We start from the raw sequence: 21913 nt of genomic DNA, 5'->3' as shown, positions 1-21913 counted from the left end.
TGATTCTTACCAGAAATAGTTAAAAAGGATTCTTTGAAAGCGCAACCATAACCTCTTTTCTTTGAGTTCGACTCTGCCAAGTCCATTTCTTGAACTTTCAAATTTACAGAATCAGCTCTGAGCAGGAACCACACCTCTACGCTGCCGGCCAGCGCATCGAAGGAAGCCAGGCCACCCAGTCAACAGAGCAGAACCCTCCCGCACCCCAATGCCCGGTCTTCCATCAGCCAATCAGATAGCAACCTCAGGGATTTACCATCAGCTGACGGGGGTGGTCAGGTGCCCAAGCAGGTACAGGGGAGCTTGAAGCACATTGCTGCCGACAGACAGGTGAGAATAAGATCAATGTTGATTTTGTTATATTGATGATTTTGGTGGTTGACAAGTTTAGTTATTATAAACTGCATTTGCCAATTCCTGATTGAATATCCTATCATTCAGGACTCCGACAGTGTTGGCTCCGGCAGTCCAGAGCATGCCCCAAATCGACGCCCAGTCACCAAGCCGGTGCTTGTCAAGCAACACTCGGACCTGATGGCTGAGAGCAGAGATGTCGTTGGCGACGTGGGACCACTGTCGCCGACGCAGCGAGATGCCTCGGCCTCGGGACTCCTGCTCAGCAACACTGGTGTGGGCAGACACAGGTCTGCCTCAAGTAAGTCTGGCTAAATTCTTTGCCATTTGTAGTTTGCTCATTACTTTAAGTCACAGTCAGCAGTACTGGGTTGCGTCCCACTTAAGGGAGTAATGCTAATGTTTGCCATCATTGACAACATCTGCGCAATTGTGGGGTGCTGTGGTCCAATGGTTACGGTGTTCGACTGGTGTGCCATGGTGCATGGGCTCGAATCCTGACCGTGGGAACATGGTGCTTGTGCTCTTGAGCAAGGCACTTTACCATTATTGCTTCGTCCTTCGGATGGGACGTAAAGCCGTAGGTCCCGTGTGTTGTGTCATGCACGTAAAAGAACCCAGTAACACTTATCGCTAAGAGAAGGGGTTTGCCTCGGTGTGTCTGGCAGTGGCTGCAATATGCGCCACAGCACCTTGTAAACCATTATAAGGTGCTATATAACGGGTCTCATAATTCTCATAAAAACTTTATTTACCTTTAATAATAGACATATTGTCCAGCACCTTGAGTACCTAACTGTTGATAGATATGTGCGCCATATAAGACTCCGGTATTATTATTATTATTATTAATTGGGACCGACTGTTTGCCACCAATGTCGGGGAACATTAGCAGCCAACGTTGGGGAACATTAGCAGCCAAGGCAAACGGTCCTCCTGAGTTGTTAGCTATGTTTTTCCAAAATGGCAAAATGGCCCACACACTGAAAAAATGCAAGGATCCTGTTGGGGCCGGATTTTTTCCGTTTCCTACATCCCAAGTAGGTTCTTGAAAATAGTTAGCAAGCTTCTACTTCCAGTCACAATCAATTTTTTGAGGATTTTAAAAGGTGCTATCCAAACAGTGACACTTGAAGGATTGGCATACAGGCAGCCGCCGTTTTGAGGTTGGCACGTTCGCAGCGGCCTAGCTAACAAGTGCAAACACTTTGGCATGGCTGGAACGCACCCCTTGTAAATACAGGCTGGTACAAGTCTTTCTTCCAAATCAGCATGTTGCAATTGTGAAGTGTATTGGGAACCAGACAAAGATTGCTATAGCAAGAAGAGTCTGATATGAAAACATTAAAAGTGGAGCCTCCCTGCCTGTCAGTCATACAGTGCACATTGACCAATCAGATCAACACTTTTGGTCAGGTGACCCCACAAGTAGCTCAAAGTCAAACTTTGTTACACAAGCACTTTTGAAAGATGTAGACAAAAGGTGGGAGGGGCTCATGCCAAATCCAGAACAGCCCATTGGCTAAAATTAAAAGTGGAGCCTCCCTGCCTGTCAGTCATACAGTGCACATTGACCAATCACATCAACACTTTTGTTCAGGTGACCCAATACACAAAATATGGGCGGGGCCTATGGCCCAATCTAGAACAGCCCATTGGCTAACAGGAATGTTGCTGAAGTAAGGGAAATAGTAACAAAACGTCAGTAACAACCTTTCTCAGAGGTTCTTTTTGAAAACAATTTGTCACTGTGACAAAATGGCCGAAACAGGATAAAAGTCTTTGTGTATGTATAACATAAAGGAGCAAACAAGGCACTTCAATCCTATAAGTCTTTTGATAAAATGCCTTTAAAATTATCTGGATTCATTAAGTTAGTTTTGCCGGTTCCTCTTTTATATTTTACTGTTTCCTCCTTTTTGTTGTTGCCAGCTTCTAGCCCCGAAGCACTGGATGATATTCCCTTATTTGGTGGCCGTCGGGCGGCCATGGTTAGACGGTCACTAAGGGATAAAGAACCCACTGGCAAAGCTGCAGTTGAGTTGATGAAAGGTAAACAATGATAATTAGATATTTAAGTATGTGAAAATTTGCCACAAATTAGATTTAAAACTTAAGATAACTGTCATGGATCCCCCCACAGCATTTTATTTTTGGTTTGATCCAATAAGTTAAAGGTTAAGGTCATTGGTAACTTGTTAAACATTGTATGCCAGTTGTTCTTGGAAACTTAAGAAGCCTGTTTATTTTGAACATCATAGCTCAAATGTCAAAGTTTTTATGGTTAAAACAATAGACATGGTTCCAGCACGATATCTCAAGCCATAATTAGAGTAGGGCAATTCCATAAAACTATAAACCACAGTGAAAACCTTCACAAAAATCCAAATGCCACAAATGAAACAAGTGCATCATTTTGAAAGCTCGTTATCTGTAATTTATTGAAATACAGTTTATTTCTAACAGTTTTCAACACCTCAGCTGTTACTTTTAACTGAACAATTATTAGAGTACACAGAAAAATCAATTTGTCCGACCCCATGGTGTTTCGAGCCGATTCCTAATACAGCAAAGAAGTTGGATCAAATATTTCTTTTTTAAATCATTGTAGTAACAGACTGATGCGTTTTGTCAGAATAAAAATCCACTTTATGAGTCTAACTTTTCCTACGCACACTGTTGAATGATGAACGTTTGACGCCGTGCCGTTGAGTTACCCAGTACCAACTTGAAAAGCTTGATATGTGGTATTTTTGGTCGAGGAGTGCTATTAATTTGTGAAGTGAATTTTGTGCCATATTACAGTCATGTGATTTGATATAGGCTCAGCGGGGCCTTTGTGTTTGTCAGCACATAATATTCTACTTTAGACTTAGATTTATGCGTATTTGTTCCGCACTACACTTTTTTTGTTCAACTACTGCTGTTAAAGTTCCCATCAAAAATAAGGTTTTTTCCCCTAACTAATTCGTATAATAAAATAATAATAAAATTGCATTTATTATGCGCATATACCATTAAATGTTCAAATGCGCATTACAAAATTTGAACAGTAGCTAAAATATTAAAAGTACGAATCGAATTTAACATTAGTCTTAAATGAAAAAAACACTAGATATTTTAGAAAACACTGTCAAAACAATGAAACTTAAAATTACAAAAACAAGACCTACATTTAAAATAGATAATACCTAGTAAAACCTTATACGAATGCCTTTGTAAAAAGAAAAGTCTTAAGCTTAGTCTTAAAATCTGTTGGAGACTGAACGGACTGAATTTCAGGCGGTAGCTGGTTCCATAAGCTGGGAGCGGCTTGTGCAAATGCACGATCCCCCATAGTCTTTTGCATTCTCCCAGATGGATAATCTAAAAGCAAGCGCCCATTGGATCGCAGGGAATACTTGGAATGGACCTTAACTTTCAACATATCTATAATTTATCAGGGAGCAAGATCATGAAGAGCCTTGGAGGTCAACAGAAGGATTTTAAAGTGTATGCGAGATTGTATAGGCAACCAATGTAACTGATAAAGTAGAGGAGTAACATGGTTCCACGATGGTTTGCCACAAACAAGCCTTGTTGCAGCATTCTGAACCCGTTGAAGATTAAGTAATTGTGAATTTGGTAAGCCATAATATAAGCCATTGCAATAATCAAGGCGACTGATTATATAATGCCAAGCAGGTTGCGTCCCTGTCCACAAGCCTTCTTCAGGATCAGATTTTTGCTTGACTACATTTTTAGTGCTACTGCTGCTGATAACGTTCCCAAGAAAAACAAGTTCCCAAGAAAAATAAGTTCCTCTGTATATTATTATCATACAGGCCGCCTCCCTGTCTACAAGCCTTCCCAACTCCTGCTCCGACCAATCACCTTTGAGATCCCCGGTTTCCACCAGGACAATCCCCTGATTGGCCGGGAGTGGCTCTTCATCGACCTGGAGCGCTCCTTACTCAAGGACGCAACAGCCGCCTCCAAGCTGAGGGGCGTGGTCTTGCTGGGGGAGGTGGGGACGGGAAAGACCACCATCGTCGCCAAGCTGGTCTCCCTCAGTAGTCTGAGTCAGTTCCTGGTCAACGACAGCAGTCCTGAGATCGCTCTTTCAGGTTTGCCATCTTTTGTTTTTTGTGGTCAAATTTTGTGGGCTCTGATAAGCAGGGGTAATAAAACTGTAGAAAGCTTGAGTACCAATATTGGTAAATACTTTCTTTCTCTAGTTTCGCTTTTTTTTCCTAACACAGTTAGCCTATTGCTTTCCTAATGTCGCTGATATTTCTTTAAGTAATATTTTTAAAAATGCAATAGTACGTTAAGTCTGTACGGTAATTGCAATAGGCTTTGATCAGGCATGTGACCCTGAAAACAACTTTGAAGGAACGTAGTCTGAAATTATTGGACTTGCAATACGATGTTTGAGAATTTCAGAACTCAAGATAGTGAAAATAAACAAAAGTGAGAAGAAAAAAATGTATGCATGAAACACGTACATGGTCCATTTTGTTTAAAGTTAAAGCTTTGAAATCATTTGCTTTCACCCTGTAAGGCAAAATTGGAACGTAGAATACAAACTTGGGCGGTGAAATACTGAAGAAGTCGTGTTGGTGTTTTGAAATTTTGCAAAAATTTTGTTGGCTTTACAGTGAGTACAGTTGACCTGATTTTGGATTGCATATTTTTGTGGCTAGAGGTTTCAATCGAAAAGCAACTCTTCATGTTCTTATTGTCATTATTGTTTCTCTTCTATCCCAAGACAAAAATGGCAACCCGCCCAACGGGGTGAGCGTCTACAGCAGCTCTAGCACGCTGACTCGGGCCCGGCAGCAGTCAGAGCAGGCCCTCATGTCACTGGCCTCACAGATAGGGGCGTTCCACGTGTGCCAGGCGGACAACAGCATCACCTGCATGGTGCCTGAGTTTGTCCACGGGCTGGCCGCGCAACTCGCGCACTGCCTGCAGCCGTACAAGTAAGGGGGATTTGTTGAAGATTTGGCATCTAGACTTGTTTGGGTTTCTCTCTGAAAGATAGCTCAAAGATAAAGAAGAGAACACCTGCATCCAGTGTAGTACCGTATATCCTTATATGCCTCAACAAAGTGAACACATAAAAGAGAAGCTACCAGATCAAAAGTTAATGCTTATTTTAGTTGAAAACTATATGTGAGAAGTTTTTTTCGCACAAAGGGCCAGTGAAGTCATTTGGGGTGGAACTGACCATTTTATGGTTTTGAGATTTTTTGAATCAATAACTATAAATTTTCAACCTCCCAAAATATGAACATAACCCATCAAGCGGAAGTGTGTTCTTTTGGTGGATTTAGGCCATTTTGGCCTTGAATGAAGCAAAATTATAGAGGGCACCAAGGCCAGTAGGTAGGGCACTAAGGCCAAATAATATCTGCAGAAGGGGGGCTAAAAAAATGTGAATGTTATATCGGCGATCGTGTAGTGTAGGGCCCCTCTTAAGTTTCGATCCAATTAGAGTCAAGGGTGTTTTTTATCATTCAAAAAATTACCTTCTCAACCTTAAGCAGACTTCTCTAAGTTCCAATGAAACCTTTTTTGTAATTTGGAAAACTTTTTTTGGGATAGAAATTACGGTTTTTGTACGCGGTTTTATGGTTGGTGCCGTGCGATCGCCATCTTTGTTATCGTATTGCGTTTTGTCGTTGTCATTTTACCCCCAAATTTCCCTCAAAAATTCAAAACCCTGCCCTCTATCTATGACCTACCTGCATGTTCTTAATGTCGCCAACTAGTTTGGTAAGTCAAATAAATTAAAAGTGGATTTTGTTCTCTGAGGGAACCGAGACCATAATACACTATCGCCATTGATATCTTTTGACAATCGGAACACCATGTGCACGTGCGTTTTGACTATGCCTCGAGCTCGTTTGCCTCGTACACGAACATCGATGCCTATATATTGTGTACCGCGTGTAAAGTTGGTTGACTGCACGTGAGATCTGCCGTACGTACTCCTGCTGGTATGTTTGTGTACGAATACAGACATATATTTTTGCGGCTGGGGTGTCGCTACTTGAAGTATCGGCACACTCCGGAACTGGAGATTCATTTGTCAGCACAGTGTGTGTACATCGTACATGATATGTACAGAGCATGGGAAAGCGCCAGTGTTTGGCCAAGGCCGTGCGTGTGATTGATTCAGCGAGATTTTAAGACAACCCCGATCGGGCTGGCATGACATCGAAATACATTGTCAATGTGTGGAAAAACAACTGAAATCAAGGATTGTAGTGGTTTTAATAGGCTGATGGATGTTTTTGCAAAAATGGGCACGACAGCCAAGGTAAATATGGGGCAAGGCAAAACTGGCCGTGAAGACAGGGATTTTTTGTGGGGCACCTCGGCCAGTAAGAAGGCAACGACGGCACTGGCCGTCGTGGTCATCATTCAATTCAAGCCCTGCTATACGTGTTATGCATGTTTATCTCATAATTGGGTTGTCACTTACTCTCTCCTAATGCTTGCATCCTTTTTTTTTTTTTTTTTTTTTAGAGAATTGCTCCTGAGCGAGCCCCAGATTCAGGCCCTACTCAGCATGCGCGACTGCACCCAGAACCCCTCGGAGGTCCTGTCAAGGGCCATCCTGGAGCCACTGAGCATGCTCAAGAACCAAGGCCGCATCGCCATGGAGACCTGCCTCATCCTGGTGGACGGGCTGAGCGAGGCGGAGTTTCACAAGTCGGACTACGGCGACACCATCTCCTCGTTCATCAGCAAGAACATCATGAAGTTCCCCCCTTGGATCAAGGTTGGTAGAGGAAGATTTTCTTGTCTTGTCATCTTAGCCCTCAGGTCGACCTTGCTATGACACAGATCAGTCGGCGGCTGACTGTTCAGGATCAGGCTGTGCCTGAGCTATGACCGTCGGGAACATATCAGTTGCTGATTTTTTGCAACCTGAGTGTAGTTGCGACACTATTAAGATGATCGACATCAGTCAGCGCTAAAAAATAAATAAACAGTTGCAAGAGAAGAAAAATTTCAACTTCTCTGCGCTGTGACGGGATGTGTTCCTGACAGGCGGGAATCAGTCGCAGTCGACCTGTGTGAAGTTACAACGTCGTGCGCGTAACCAGAATTTTATTGTGAATCGTCCTCGTGTTGTGGGTGACATGGGCATTGTTGTGATTATTCTGCGTCGAGATGCCGCATGTTCCACGATAATCACAAGATTTCTCCCGTTTTTTTAATGACCAGAAAATGACTTTTGTGCTTTATTCCTACGGTTCTGTCGCGGCGCAAACAACTCGCAGGTCCACCTGAGGCAGGCTTTAGACCCTTACTGGTCCATTCATCATCAGCTGCCAGTTTTGCTTTTTACCAAGCGCTTACCCTCGGGAAATAGTTTGTCAGCTTCTAGTACCTCGGGGTGATCATTTCTTTTTTAAATCATTGTAGAAACTAACTGATACTTTCTATCAAAATTAAAATCCACTTTATGATTATAACTACAATAATGCGCACTGCTGAAATGTCCAAAATGTAATCCGACACTGTGAAACTGCCCATCTATTTAACAGCTTTTTTCAACTTTTGACTGTGTCTTTTCATTTTTCAAGGTGGTCATTACCATCAGAAGCTCTCTGGTAGACATCACCAAGATGCTGCCCCTCCACAAGATCTGCCTGGACAAGTCCACCGCCAACGCCACCAGCGCCTCCTCGGAGCACGTGCAGAAGGACGCCGAGCAGTACATCAACTACCGCTTGCAGCAGAGCCCGGCCGTGCGCGACAACGTCTTGCTGAACGGCAAGCTGGAGCACGCGGCCCAGTCCAAGTTCCGCAGTCACCTGCAGGCGCTGAGCCGTGGCTGCTTCCTCTACCTGAAGCTGACCCTGGATCTGATCGAGAAGGGCCACATCGTCCTCAAGAGCTCCAGCTACAAGGTCCTGCCCATCAACCTCTCCGAGGTCTACCTCTTACTCTGCAATCTCAAGTTCCAGACCACCAGGGCGTTTGACCGAGTAGCTCCCATCCTGAACATTGCCTTGGCTTCCCTGTACCCTCTCCCGGATCCCATGGTCTTCGAGGTCATGAACGCTGGCTACATCACCAGCTACGTGGAGAGGGACGACTTCAAGCAGCGGCTGGAGATGGTGTCTAGTTTTCTCTGCCTTCGGAAGGACGGCATGAGGATGTTCTATCACCCGTCGTTCAGAGAGTGGCTGATACGAAGGGATGAAGGGGAGAGCGTCAAGTTTATGTGTGATCACAGGTGAGACATGGTGGACTTTCTTGTTCTTGAGGTCACAGAGATTTTTATCTCGCCTGGACTTTGTTCAGGAAAGAGACTATGCAATCACTATGTCTGTACGTATGTACTATGTTCAGGACTTTAAAAGATGATTTTTTATTTTATAAGATTTCAGGCTTTGCATGGTGGAGTATCAGTATCGTTTTCGGTTTGCGGTAACACCATGTGGTAATAACTACTGTTGCTCAGTAGATATTTAGTTCTGATAAGAACTTGTCCTGCTTATTATCAACTTTCGCTACGTAGATTTAGTCTGATAAGGACAGTCCTGCTTTAAGTTCTAAAGACAAGGTCTTTTAGAACTTAAAGCAGGACTGTTCTTATCAGAACTAAAGCTACTTAGCGAAAGTTGATAGTAAGCTGGACAAGTTCTTATTAGAACTAAATATCTACTGAGTGATAGTAGTTATTACCATATAATGTTACGGCAAATCAAAGTGATACATTCTTTATCTTACTATTTGATTTTTGAATCTCGTTTTCTTAGAAATAATTGTGTGTCTCTCATTTTAAAACTAGATCTGGCCACGCCCTGCTAGCCTTCAAGCTCAGCCGTCAATCAAGGCATCTGAACCGTGACCAGACCTTCGAGCTGGGCCACCACATCCTGAAGGCCCACATCTACAAGACTCTGGGCCGGCAGCTGGGCGGTTTCTCGGCCAGGGAGCTGCAGGCCGTCTGGATGCACCTCAACACGGACCAGCTGTCCCTCAGCTTGGCCACCAGGCGTAATCTCTTCTCACCAAACGTCAAGGTAAAAAACGTTTGGTTATTTTTTCGTTTTGGCGAAGTTTGTCATTTCGCGCTCATAGTTGATGGGTTTTGCAATGAGGGACCAATTTTGTGAAGCTGTAAAGTAGAAAAACATTGCAAAAAAAGTTTTTAAAAAGTGGACCCTTAATTGATTTTTTTTTGTCCCGCAGGTCAGCAGACTCCTACTCCTAGCCGGTGCCAACCCCAACCACCACACGGACGTCTTGAACAGCGCCCCCGTGCTGTGCGTCTCGGCCAGGGAGGGTCACACGGAGATGGTGTCTCTCCTGCTGGAGTTTGACGCCGACGTGAACGAGGAGTGCGACCGGGGGATGACGCCGCTCAGCTACGCGGCCGCCAACGGCCACCTGGAGATCCTGCGCATGTTAATCATCAAGAAATCACTGGTAAGCATTTTTGTGTTTTTACCATCAGAGGGATTCACGCACTGGTACCCATTGAACAAAATATTTCTCCCTGTGAAATGTTTCCTTCTGGTATGCTGTCATTTTGAAGAAAACAATAAAAAGTCATTTTCAAAGATGCGTCGAGTGACACATTTTTGGAAATTGCTGTAAGTAGTTGGTGTGTTACTAGGCAAATCCGTGAATGGGTGCGCACAAGTGTTGACACGACGCACACAAGCGCGGTTGCTATAATTTGTCGGTTCAGTGTGTGACATCTTGTAGCTGCAATCGGCTGAATGAGAACGTGTCCCGGATGCTGATTTCGGGCGCAATTCAAAACATGACTCCACAAATTTTGAATTGAAATCAAGATCCTAGAATATCGTTTCCTTGGAATATACAGCGTTCACTGAGCTAAAACTTCATCAGGTTAGTTGTTAAGCAGTCGTCTTTAGATTTGAGCACTTTTGTTGCTCAAATGCAAAAAAACTTTGCACAAATGACAAACGATCTACTCTACCTTTAAGAATGACTTCAAGGATTTTTTGTTTGTTTGCTATTCATAATGGGTCTCGGAGGACAACTACATTGAGAAATACATTAGAATTATGAAATCATAGATGTCGTATGAAAAAGGGACAGGAAAAAAGTGCACACCAAATTTATAGAAGTGATCTGTATACCTCTTGCACACATCTGTAATGTTGCCCCTGTCTCAGGTCGTTGATGCCGACAAGACCAATAGGTGCTCAGTGGTCCATGCTGCCGAGCACGGCCACCTAGCTGCTCTCAGCTTCCTCCTGCAATGTGATTGGACGGGGCAGGAGACCGACCAGCTGCATAGGAGGACCATATCCCAGCAGGCGTTTGTGGCAGCGGCCGGCAACGGACACAAAGAGGTATTCCTTTTAATAAATGTGGATGTTTGTAGAAAAACTCTTTGAAAGTCTCTTTAGCTTAATTTATTAGAGATGAAACTTTTCCGAATTGGAAATCCGACATTATTTCCAAAATTCCAAATTTTCTGTTGATCCTTTCCCTGTAAAGTCTGATTTTTAAAAATTAAATTTCAAAAAAATGGATGAAAATGGCACGGCGACATTTTTATAAAAGTGCTGAATATTTTGTATTGTAAAATTTCATTTGGATCTATAATATAAGAGGAGGCGACGGTTTCTACTATAGATAATTACCCAAAGATTTAGCCTAAAAAATACTTGTGGAATTCGGTGATCTTTAGTTAGCATCTGTGGTAATGCTTTATGCCAGGTAGAACTCAATTATAGAAAAAACAGTGCAGTATCCGCTCCGTTCACAAGTACCCCCTCACCGGCAAAGAAGGAACAGTTGGGGGTGAGCGACCGACGCCATCTTGCCTGACTGCAATTCATTTGCCGCGAAGCGTGGCCACTGCGTGTAGGCCTACATAGTACAAATCCCCTGGTGTACGTGCGTCACACACAAGGAACGGTGCACGTCAACCAGCGAAATGTCCCGCCCATGGGACGTCATTGCTAGGTAAAAGGGCACCCTGTTTCATCGGCGCATGGAGCCCATAGAAGGAGCCAATCATTAACTATAATGACTATTGGTTTTCATAGGGATTTTTTCTCTGATTGTTAGGTGTGTAGTTTTCTGCTTGATCTGCCCGGGCCCGAGGCTGACAGTCACCTGGTTGCCATTGATCAGATAGACTCACTCATGGGAGAAACAGGTAAGAGAACAGAGCTTTTATATAAACAAACTTATATGTGACTGTTTTGAGAAAAATTAGCGAATCAGACTGTTTAAGGGAAGATACAACACTTGCAAACATCAAAAAACGAAATGATCAAATTATCACGAAATATCTTACTAGATTGTTAAGGAATGACATTCTAAAGCACCCTGTAAATCGTGGCTCCTGGTGTGCTGACATTTTCAAGAAAAATTGTATTTTTTCCAACGCTGGTCGGCAGACCAGCATTGGAGAAAACTGGCTTTTTTAAAAACTGCTCATAATTTTGCATAATTAGTTTTTCCGCATTTTCTTTGCAATTGACTACACATTTGTGAAGGGGTACAAGCCTGCCGGACTGATTCTCTTAGCTTACAATTCCCCAAAGTCGACAAACTGCTCGGGTTCTGTTCAAATGTTTTGGAAGTTTGTAAACATATTTCAATTTGAATATGTTAATGTGTAAATGCCAACCAAATCCAAAGTAGCATGTTTCTTTTTGGTCTCTCCACTCCACCAGCGCTGACCGCAGCCTGCACCAACGGCCGCGCCGAGGTCCTCAAGCTCCTGCTGAAGCGCGGCGCCTCGGTCCACGCCCCCAACACGACCCAGATGTCGCCGCTGATCTGCGCTGTCAGGCGCGGCCATTGGGAGATAGTGGACATTCTGCTGTTCAACCACGCTGCGTTGGAGGAGAGCGACCGGCATGGCCGGACGCCTCTCATGCTGGCCGCGGGAGAGGGCCACCTGGCCGTCCTGGAAGTGCTGCTCAGTAAAGGTGAGGGGTGGACTTGCTGTAACCCTAACCCCCTAGTAGTTCCTCAGGACCACCCTGCTAAATCCAACAGAGTCCAACCGGAGTTTCCTGTTCAATCCACTGGGCCTTATTTTCAGTTGTCTACTGAATTCAACGGAGTCCAACTTGGGATTATAATGCGGTTCAGTTGCCCGCTGATTTCAACATATTGCAATCAGGAATGTACACCAGGGGTTTACTGCTCAATCCAACAGGCACCATCAGGTGTATGATATAGTTAGATCCTGTTGCATTCAGCAGGGTTAGGGTTAAAGGCATATAGGGTCATTTGCTTTTTTCATACATTTTGTTCGTTTCCAATAATAACACTGCTCAAAATCCAAAGAAGAATGTTCAAAACCTAACCTGAGTTTCAGCTCAGTGGATGTAACACTTTTCGAGAAATAATGAAAAAAAAAACACGCACAACCTCTTGATCACGAAACACTAGTTTCGTCCAGGACTCTTTACTAAAAAAAATTAGTCAATTGAGTGATTGTTGGTTTCTTGATTTCTTCTAAATGGCAGAAAGCCAGACAGAATAATTTAACGTGGTGGTTAGTTCCAATATGATCTTTAATCCAAGTAAGCTTTTTGATAATAATTTGCTAGGGTACTGTTGAGATAAATGCATATGATCCTATTTGCCTTTAAAAACACTTGATGCAAAATGAGTCAGATGTGAGATTTTGGGACCTTTCCACTGGGGTGGGGGGGGGGGGAGGTGGGGATCTCGGCTGCTCAATAAAGTAAGATGGACTTGCCTTGCACTTTTTGATGCAAAGTTAAAATATTTTTGACCTCTCCAAATGCTCTGTTATGGCAGTGCAATGGTCCGCAGCATTCCAGCATTCACTCTGTTTCTTGTCGCTCTGTATCCCCCAGGCGCGTCCGTCCACAAGTGTGACAAGGAGGGGCTGACGGCGTTGTGCTGGGCGTGTCTCAAGGGTCACTTCAACATCGTCCGGTCGCTGCTGGAGAGAGGTTCCGCCATTGACCACGCCGACAAGAACGGCCGCACGCCGCTGGACCTGGCTGCTTTCTTTGGAGATCCACAAGTGGTAAGGATGTTAATTGTGAATGATGTTTATCACCTGAGATTTCTTTTCCTTGTTATAAGAAATCAAAACCTGCTGTAAATTTCTAACCAACTAGACTGACCTGAACATTTACAACTTTTATAATTTTGAGGGCCTGATGCTTTGATCCTAAAATATCAAGGCCCTCTTATTTTACAGTTTCTATTTTGTTGATTTAAGTAAGAATCTAATTAAAAGTTTGCGGAAACCTCCTGAAGACGGTCAGAGCATACTGACTGGAACGTCAAGTTTATACCTCTGGTTCTTTTTAGAACCATTCTCTTAGTTTGAGAAATTATTCCCACATGGTGTTTCCACAAACCTTTCATTATTTAGTATCTCCACCATGCAAAGCCTCAAATCTTACTTAAGAATCTAATATATTTTTCAACCCAGGTGCAGCTGCTAGTAGAGAAAGGTGCGACCATTGAGCACGTGGATAGCAGTGGCATGCGGCCTCTAGATAGGGCAATCGGCTGCAGGAACACTTCGGTTGTCTCAGTACTACTCAAGAAGGGAGCTAAGTTAGGTAAGGAAACACTACATTAGCAGGCCTGCAACTTTTCCACAGTTCAGGTTCATGTCATCAGGAATTTGTTTTACGAACAGTTTTTCTCCAGATAAGTCCAACTGTCAAAATGGCCCTCTAACCCTAACTCCCTAGCATGATTACTAGGAACCATACCCATCCTGGCAAATTCCAACACCACATGGGAAACTGCACACACATATTTCTGACTTTGATTCTGGAGGTGCGGCAACCCAATGTAAAAGACTTTCAGTTTAGGGGTACTGTACCCATCCTGACAGATTCCAACGAAACATGCCGTTGGGGTTTGATGGGTTGAGTTCTGTCAGGGTTAATGCGCTACGTCAAGCTGATTGAGTTATATTCCTCTGTATAGGACCTGCTGCCTGGGCCATGGCCACCTCCAAGCCAGACATCCTGGTCCTACTCCTCAAGAAACTCATGGACGATGGAAACGCTCTCTACAAGGTAAAGCCATACTGGCATTACTTGGCTACAGCAGGCATAACAGGGGTATCTGTGGGCAGTGGCTACAGCAGCTTCCACAGGCACATTTGTAATTGCAAGCTATAGCTAAGGCCTAACAAGGCATTTTGCCACATATGCCACTTTGTGCAAGAACTGTAGATGGCACTATGCGGCCTACTCGTAAGAACCAGTGCAGGACACATCACGAGCACGGACTGGCTCAGTTGCATGTGATGCAGAATGTGTGAAACCAGTATACAACTAGGGCCTGCTTCAAACATTGAACTTCTGCCGTGTCTAATTCGGGCGATTCACAATGCAGTGCGCCACCAAGAGTGTGCCATGGAGAGTCCATTTTTCTAGTTTACGGTCGACAAAACATGGCCCATTTGAATGAGTGTCAGTAGACAACTTGAACTAATTTGTTATAGATTGGGGAATAGCGTTCTGCCACCTCACAAAAAACACCACATTGATAAAAAGAAAACAAAAGGGCAAACAGATACTCGAAGCATACCTTTACGAACTACTGACTGGAAAAACGAACAATTTCAAATGTCCCGCGCTGTGAATTTGTCGACCATCTCCCACAATGCACTGGGAAAAATGAACTCTTCGTGGCAAACTCTTAGTGGCGCACTGCATTGGGAATCGCCCAAATTCAACTAATGGCCCTAAATTTGAATAAGACATTGCAGAAAGTCAATATTTGAAGCAACAGCAGGCTTTCTGAGTGGCAGAAGAGCAGCACGGCTTCAAACGGTGAATTTTTGCCTTGTCGAATTCAATTGGCACGTCCCAACTCAGAATCTCAGTGGTACCCTTTTAATATGCGCATGCGCCGCCGGCTGTTTCCTTTTCAGTGTTAAAACAAAATGGCGGCGCCTTATGGACATGTTTCAAAGGTTGGCCTGGAAACCCGAAATGCCTTTTTGAATCTCCTCTCCAAATTCCTATTAAGCTTCATATCCAGCCAACCCGTATTCTTGACTAAACGCCGACAGGATTGGGATGTTGTGACATTTTCTCGAGAAAGGAGGAGCAGCAGGATTAATGAACAAACAATGAAAACTCTCCTTGTTAAAATCACCTCCAATAAATTTGCCTGTTGAAGGAGAGAGCGCCGCCTCCTCGCAGAAAGAATTTGTCGCAGTATCATATGTCTCCTGTCTTGGTCCACCATCTTGAACGACCAAATTACGTTCAACAGAAAATTGACGTTTGAAGCACCTGCCGCTTTTTTTGCCGACTGCAATGAATTGAATTAGACACGGCAGAAGTTTGACGTTTGAAGCAGGCCTTATTGAGCACAAACCTGTTGCATTGGCACACAAGACAAATTAACCCGAGCGTGGGCATATAGCAGAGGTTGTACTTAAGTAACCTCCAGTAGTTGCGCTATGTCATTTTCATCATTCAGAGGGGTAAGCGCACCTTTGCAAAGGGGTCTACAATTCTCTTATGATTTTTTTTTCTGTGTTAGTTATATTTTGGGGCCAATTCGTACGCATTAGTTATTTTGGGGGCCAGTTCGTACCTATGCAGAATCTCTGTGAAGTTAATTAATGTCAAAACATTAACAGGGAAATCCACAGGTGTTGAAATGTGTTAAACTTTTGTTGAGAAATAACAGTGTTCACTTTCGCGCCGAGTATGATGTGGCTTTAAAGAAGTCTTTTTCAGAGTTCTTTTTCACATACTTTTGCACTGTCTGTGTCTGCCTTGCCATTTACAGAAAGAGAAGTGGCGGGAAGCGTGCCACAAATATCAGTGCGCTCTCAAGAAGTACCCGACGGAGGCATTTGGTGACGAGATCCGGACCTTCAAGGAGCTGAAGGTCAACCTCCTACTCAACGTGTCCAGGTGTAAAAGGAAACTAGAGGTGAGGGGTTCGAATCCCAGCCTAGGGGACCAGAGATCAATTGCAGGGAGGTGCTAAGCACACAAACAAATATATTCGCTTGAAATAAATAAAACTGCTTAAAAAACTGCTTACTGACTGCATTGACCTGAAATATACAAATCAACAAAGTTAGCCAGCCTGATGTTTCCATCTTGAGCAAGAACTTTCTCAAACGTTAGGCCAGCTAATTTTGTCGATTCAAATATTCGCTTAGCAGAAACGGGTTACCGGTCAAAATGTGATGGGATTGTACACTGTTTGTGACAGGTTCTCAGCTCATTCTTGCTTAACGTTTATTTTTGCTAAGCAATTTCCTGCTTAGCAGTTCCATGAAATTTGGCGCTGGGTTCTTGTGTCCTTGGGCATGACACATTACACACATTGCTGTATTGTGGCAAGGAGACGAAGATAAACGGGAGACCTGGACTTTTTCTTATGAGGATGTTACACCCAAAGTTGACTATCGGTCCAAACTTAGGTTGGGACCGTCCCAACTAAAGTGTTGCAACTGGCACACTTAAGGTGGGATAGTTCCAGCTTAAGTTGGGACTACGGTCTAGTTGGAATGTAACACCGATAAGCTGATGAAAACGGAAATTTGGGATATTATGTCACTCAAGTTAATGGAAAATCTCGATATATCAAACCTCAAGGGAACAGGTTCCAAATTTGACTTAAGCAGAGTTTTGAGTTAAGCAGGGTTGTATATCATTGTTTTACTACTGAAGGCAATGGATTCTTTGTTTGACTTAACATTTGTTTTGAGTTATCAGAGTTTGACTTATCAAGATTTCACTGTACTTCAGAACTGGTTCCGAAAAAGTTTCATTGTAATGATTTTGTTTTGAATCCCGCCAAATGCTGAATGAAGGAGGTGAAGTTTCCAGGAACTATACAAATGTGATTATTGAAGATCATGTTCAACTGGGAAGACAAACCAGAAATGTTTTTATAAATCAAAGAGGAAATGTATTTTATAAATCTGAAAGGTCAGAATATTTCGTATAAACTACACAATAGTGATAAATTTGGGTCATGTTTTGTGTTTGATAAAACCCACTGACGTCTGTTGCGATTGTGTGCATCATTTCAGGACATACCAGGAGCCATTGAGTTGTCTACCAAGGCGCTGGAGATCAAACCAAAGTGCTTTGAGGCATTCTATGCCAGAGCCCGGGCCAAACGCGCTATCAGGTATGATGCCCGCATGGTCATATGTAGCACAATATGTGACGGAGGAAACCCCTCCCCCTTTTGTGTTGGTCATTTGTGTTACCAGAATCTCAGGAATTCTTTTGAGATATCTAGGGGATGTGCTAGGTAGCAATATAACACACCTCTTGCTGGTTCTTCATCCTGGTTGGCTGAAACACGGTCACGTCTGGTTCACTAATATAAGCTAGTGCATGAATTCGCGTCAGCGTGAACTAGACGCGCGTCAAGACATTGCGCGCGTGTAATTTCCGGAGTATAGTGCCCGATCAGCCCAAAGCATATCAAGGCACAACCATTATTGTCTCACTTCAAATTACTTTGTGACTTGTGATTTTACTTTCCATCATCCATGAGTTGTGATCAGTGTTGAAGTACTCGTACTCGGTACTCGTACTCCAGTACTACTCGAGTACTTTTTTTGAGTACTCGTACTCGTACTTGAATGTCAAAGTACTCGTACTCGGGCAGCAAATAAGTACTCGTACTCGACATGTCGAAATTGTACTCGATCATTAAAGTACTCGTACTCGAATAGCAGTACTCGGTGGGAAAACATGGTTTACAGCCTTACTTACCATGGCCTTATTTTATCAATACTTTCAGTTTGAAATGGTTGATTGGCTTGTGGAGAAATCGAAAATTCCTGATTTTCCTCTGTGCACGTCCGGACAAACACATTTAACAGCTGGCCGTGAGTGGGTCTGTATAACGGTCTGACTGGGCCTGGGCAAATTACGCACAATGAACCATCTGCTGTATGGCCGTATTCGGAAATGCGAGTACTCGTACTCATACTCATACTCGGAAGTACAAGTACTCAAACTCGGAGACCCGTTCTTGTACTCGGAGGTACTCGTACTCGTACTCGTACTCATACTTGGCAACCGAAGTACTCAGCAGTACTCGGTACTCGGAAAAAAATACTCGAATACAACACTGGTTGTGATGTCTAAATTACAACTCTGGCATGAACGTCCTCTTTTGAAATCAAATAAATATCACCACGGTTTCACTGGATTAATCTCCCTCTTTCCCTCTTCGTTTCAGGCAATTTGGCCCTGCCCTGCAAGACTTGTTGGAGGCTATCAAGTTGGCTCCCAACAACCGCGAAGTCCGTCGTCTCCTAGTCCGCGTCAAGGAAGAGTGCAAAGATGAGACCAAGAAACAGAAGGATATCCCCGCCACCAAGGACTCGCCGGCCGACAACGACCAGGGCAGAGACTCGGGAGTTCCCAACTCCCAGCCCGGCAGCTCTCAGGCCTCGGAGAACGAGATCTCCCCACCTGATGCGACCAAGAGAGACGGGGTCCTGCCAGGGAGCGAGCCCGGTCCGATCCAGCAACGCCTGGTGTCGTCATCCACGATGAATGAGGATCAGCCGAGGACAGGGTCGGCGCCGAGAAGTATTTCCACTAGAATGGTAACCAACTCGCAAGCGGTGCCCACCAGTGCTCAGATTGCCTACTCCGGCACCGCCAATTCCTACCCGGTCACTGGTACCCTACTCATGGGGGATCCCCAGGGCCCCTACTCGGGGGATGCGGGGAACCAGGACATCCAGCGACCTCTGACCTTACAGATCGCGCTGGGGCAGCCCTCGGGCGGTGGCAAGCCCGTGGCTCAGCAAGTCAGCAAACAGATTCCTCAGGAACAGTTTTCAAGACAGCACACTGCCAGGCCGCAGCAGCAACCGCAACAACAGGTAACCGCACGACAGCATGCTCAGTCCTTGCAGCGCAAGACCAACAATTCCGTGCCGTTTAACAACAACAGCGCCCCCAGACCGTCGACGGTCAAAACCGCCAACCAGTCGCCCCACCCTGCAAACTTCATCCCCGTGGCCTCTCACCCTGTGAGCAAACACGCCCCGAGTACCAACACCCACCCAATGGTTTCCAACCCAATGGCCTACCGGCCGCTACCCAGACGTCCAGATGAAGAGACCCCAGTCGCAAGGGTTCCCTCCTCTGGCAACTTCCAAAGTAAACCCCCCGACACAGGGCCAGCCAGTCAACCCAACGCTTCAACCAAACCGTCCCAGCCACCAATCAAGCTGAGAAATAAGCAGCGTAGAGACATCGGGGAGCCAGTGGTCTCCCACCGACTCAGCTACACTTTAGATAACTCGGACGAGGGAAGTATTGAGAACCTGGCCCAGTCGGCGCCCGTGCCAAAACCCATGGCGCACCGGGCTGTCCTGCCACGCCAGGCCTCCCCGCTGGCATCCCATCACTCAGAGACTGACCCCCACCAACAGGGAGTCATCAGGACTGTGGTCCCCCAACCAGCCGTACAACATGCCTCCCCGCAGTACGGGGAACCAGTGAACGCCAACCGCCAGCAGCCAGCGCAACCTGTAGTGCGTCAGGGTAGCAGTGGGTCCCTTCAACCGCAGCAGAGTATGACGTCGGGACAGGAGTTCCCAAGACCCTCGGCACAAACCCTGTTCATTGGTCCAACCTCTCTATAACCAAAACCAAACTTCTCATTTTCTGAATCCTTGTTTTCACAATTTAAAACTATTTGTAATTTTTCAGGATTGTGAATCCTTAAACTGACAATGCAATGAGGCCGAAAATGATTGAAAATTTATGTAGTGTCTCCAATTTGGTAATACCACGCCCAAGTAATCAGACAGTTATGTAGACAATTTACTTTTGACTTAATTGTACCCAAATTCAAAATTTAATGAATTCAGTTTCGGAAATAACATTTATTTAAGTGATTTGCCTTTGGCTACTAAAATTATGTTTGTAGTCCTCACAAATTTAAAAGGATGTTTGCATTTAATGCGGAGCTGTGTTTGTTCTGCCAAATTGTGAAAGTAATTTTTCAGTGTCTTCAACCAAACTGATTCCAAATTTCATGTGCTGGTTGTCTCTCCTTATTTCATTTTTTTCCCTGCTCATTTTATTTATTAAAAAAAATCAAAATTATCTGCCATAGATTGACTGTGATGTAAGCCTGTAGCACTTACTTCTGTTTGTGAGGTATTTTGAAATGAATCTACGCAACTTAATTTTCCATTTTCTCCCTCCTTCCAAAAAAAAATGTAACTTGACACTCGTGGTTTGTACAGTGACATGGCAGGAAAAAAACAACACTTTTCTCTTGACTGAAATACGGCGAATAGAGAACAGCATATAACATGCCATACATGTCTACAGTACGGACATTTTACAATACAAAAAAGTTTGTAATACAAAACAGTTGATGGGGCATATTTTGGGATGTCGTAATCGTGCGATAAGTCATAATAGATGTGTGGGCTAGTCAGTACATCAAATTTCTTTTCTATTTGAAAGGCATCCAACTGCTTCTCACGTATTGCAAATATGAAATATCACAAGAAAAACCGCTTTATGGGTGAGCATGCATGGCCAAAATGCTACCTTGACTGAAGAGTTAAAAACTGGAGGTGCAGCGTATCGTGAAGCATCCGGTATTCTATATAAAAATCTTATTACAATGGCACATTACATAAAAACAACCAATGTATTTAGGCACTTATTTGCTGAAAGTTTAAACTTGTGTGTTATAGATATGGGATCTCGTAGCTGAAGCGTTTTAGTCGATTCACTCAATTATATGCAAGTATTCAGTTTAAAATGTACATCCCTCTTTACTATCCTTTACTTTAGTTTGAGATGTTTATTTCTCGTCCAAGCCAATAAGGGTAATCAAAGTCATCTACATAGAAATTTTCATAGACATTTTGTTTGGTCGGTGTTGTGCTTAAAGATATAGTCCATCATTTGTAATTTGTGCATTTTGTTCGTTTGAAGCAACAAAAGTGTTCAAAATCTAATGAAGGATACTGAACAACTAACCTGATGAAGCTTCAGCTCAGCTGTATATTTCGAGAAAAACAGCATTCTAGGATCTCAATTTCAAATCAAAAATTGCTGAATCATGTTTCGAATTGGGCCTGAATTCAGCGTCCGAGACGTGTTCTCACTGAGCCGATTGCAGCTATACGCGATGTCGCGCACTGATCCGACGAATTATAGCAACTGAGTTTGTCTTACATACGCAGTGTGGACTTCCGAACAAAAGACGTCCACATAATGTAGGTAGCACCGACGTTGTGTGGACTTACCCCACGTCCACACAGTGTTTCCCCATTTCTGGAAAACAGGTTTAGAGGCATTTTTGGGTTAGGTTTATCTGTAGCAGAATGAAGAGAAACACTAAAGGGAATCATAGAAAAAAAATTGGGTTGAAAGAGTTTTCACAGTTTGAGAAAAATGAGTTTTTTCACTGGTTTTTCTTAACTACACGAAAGCAATGGAAAGTCCACACTAGTCATGTGAAACAAGTATGTGTGCGTTCGCGTGTGCATCGTGCCAATGCTTGCGCGCACTTCGCCGAATAACAAAACGAACTGCTAATTTAAATTTTCCTATGGTGCGTC

The 21913-nt window shown here is 43.9% G+C and overlaps 1 protein-coding gene across 1 annotated transcript in view; it reads left to right on the top strand.

Annotated features, from left to right (window-relative positions):
* LOC119720028 (protein TANC1-like) overlaps positions 1-21344 on the top strand; it is an 87480-nt gene extending 66136 nt beyond the window's left edge. The window contains exons 7-24 of the mRNA XM_038189531.1: positions 110-330; positions 442-655; positions 2287-2406; positions 4179-4460; positions 5105-5318; positions 6871-7126; positions 7938-8593; positions 9152-9386; positions 9556-9792; positions 10512-10691; positions 11416-11506; positions 12030-12287; positions 13191-13366; positions 13781-13913; positions 14290-14381; positions 16117-16263; positions 17378-17478; positions 18547-21344. Of these exons, the coding sequence (XP_038045459.1) occupies positions 110-330; positions 442-655; positions 2287-2406; positions 4179-4460; positions 5105-5318; positions 6871-7126; positions 7938-8593; positions 9152-9386; positions 9556-9792; positions 10512-10691; positions 11416-11506; positions 12030-12287; positions 13191-13366; positions 13781-13913; positions 14290-14381; positions 16117-16263; positions 17378-17478; positions 18547-19969 (5036 nt within the window). The 3' untranslated portion in view covers positions 19970-21344. The remainder of the gene's footprint in view (positions 1-109; positions 331-441; positions 656-2286; positions 2407-4178; positions 4461-5104; positions 5319-6870; positions 7127-7937; positions 8594-9151; positions 9387-9555; positions 9793-10511; positions 10692-11415; positions 11507-12029; positions 12288-13190; positions 13367-13780; positions 13914-14289; positions 14382-16116; positions 16264-17377; positions 17479-18546) is intronic.
* The last annotated feature ends 569 nt before the right edge of the window (positions 21345-21913 follow it).

This window comes from Patiria miniata, unplaced genomic scaffold (assembly GCF_015706575.1).
Source record: "Patiria miniata isolate m_02_andy unplaced genomic scaffold, ASM1570657v1 HiC_scaffold_9, whole genome shotgun sequence".
Taxonomy (NCBI): domain Eukaryota; kingdom Metazoa; phylum Echinodermata; class Asteroidea; order Valvatida; family Asterinidae; genus Patiria; species Patiria miniata.
Note: the sequence above shows the minus strand (reverse complement) of the source record. Positions and strands in the feature narration are given on the sequence as shown.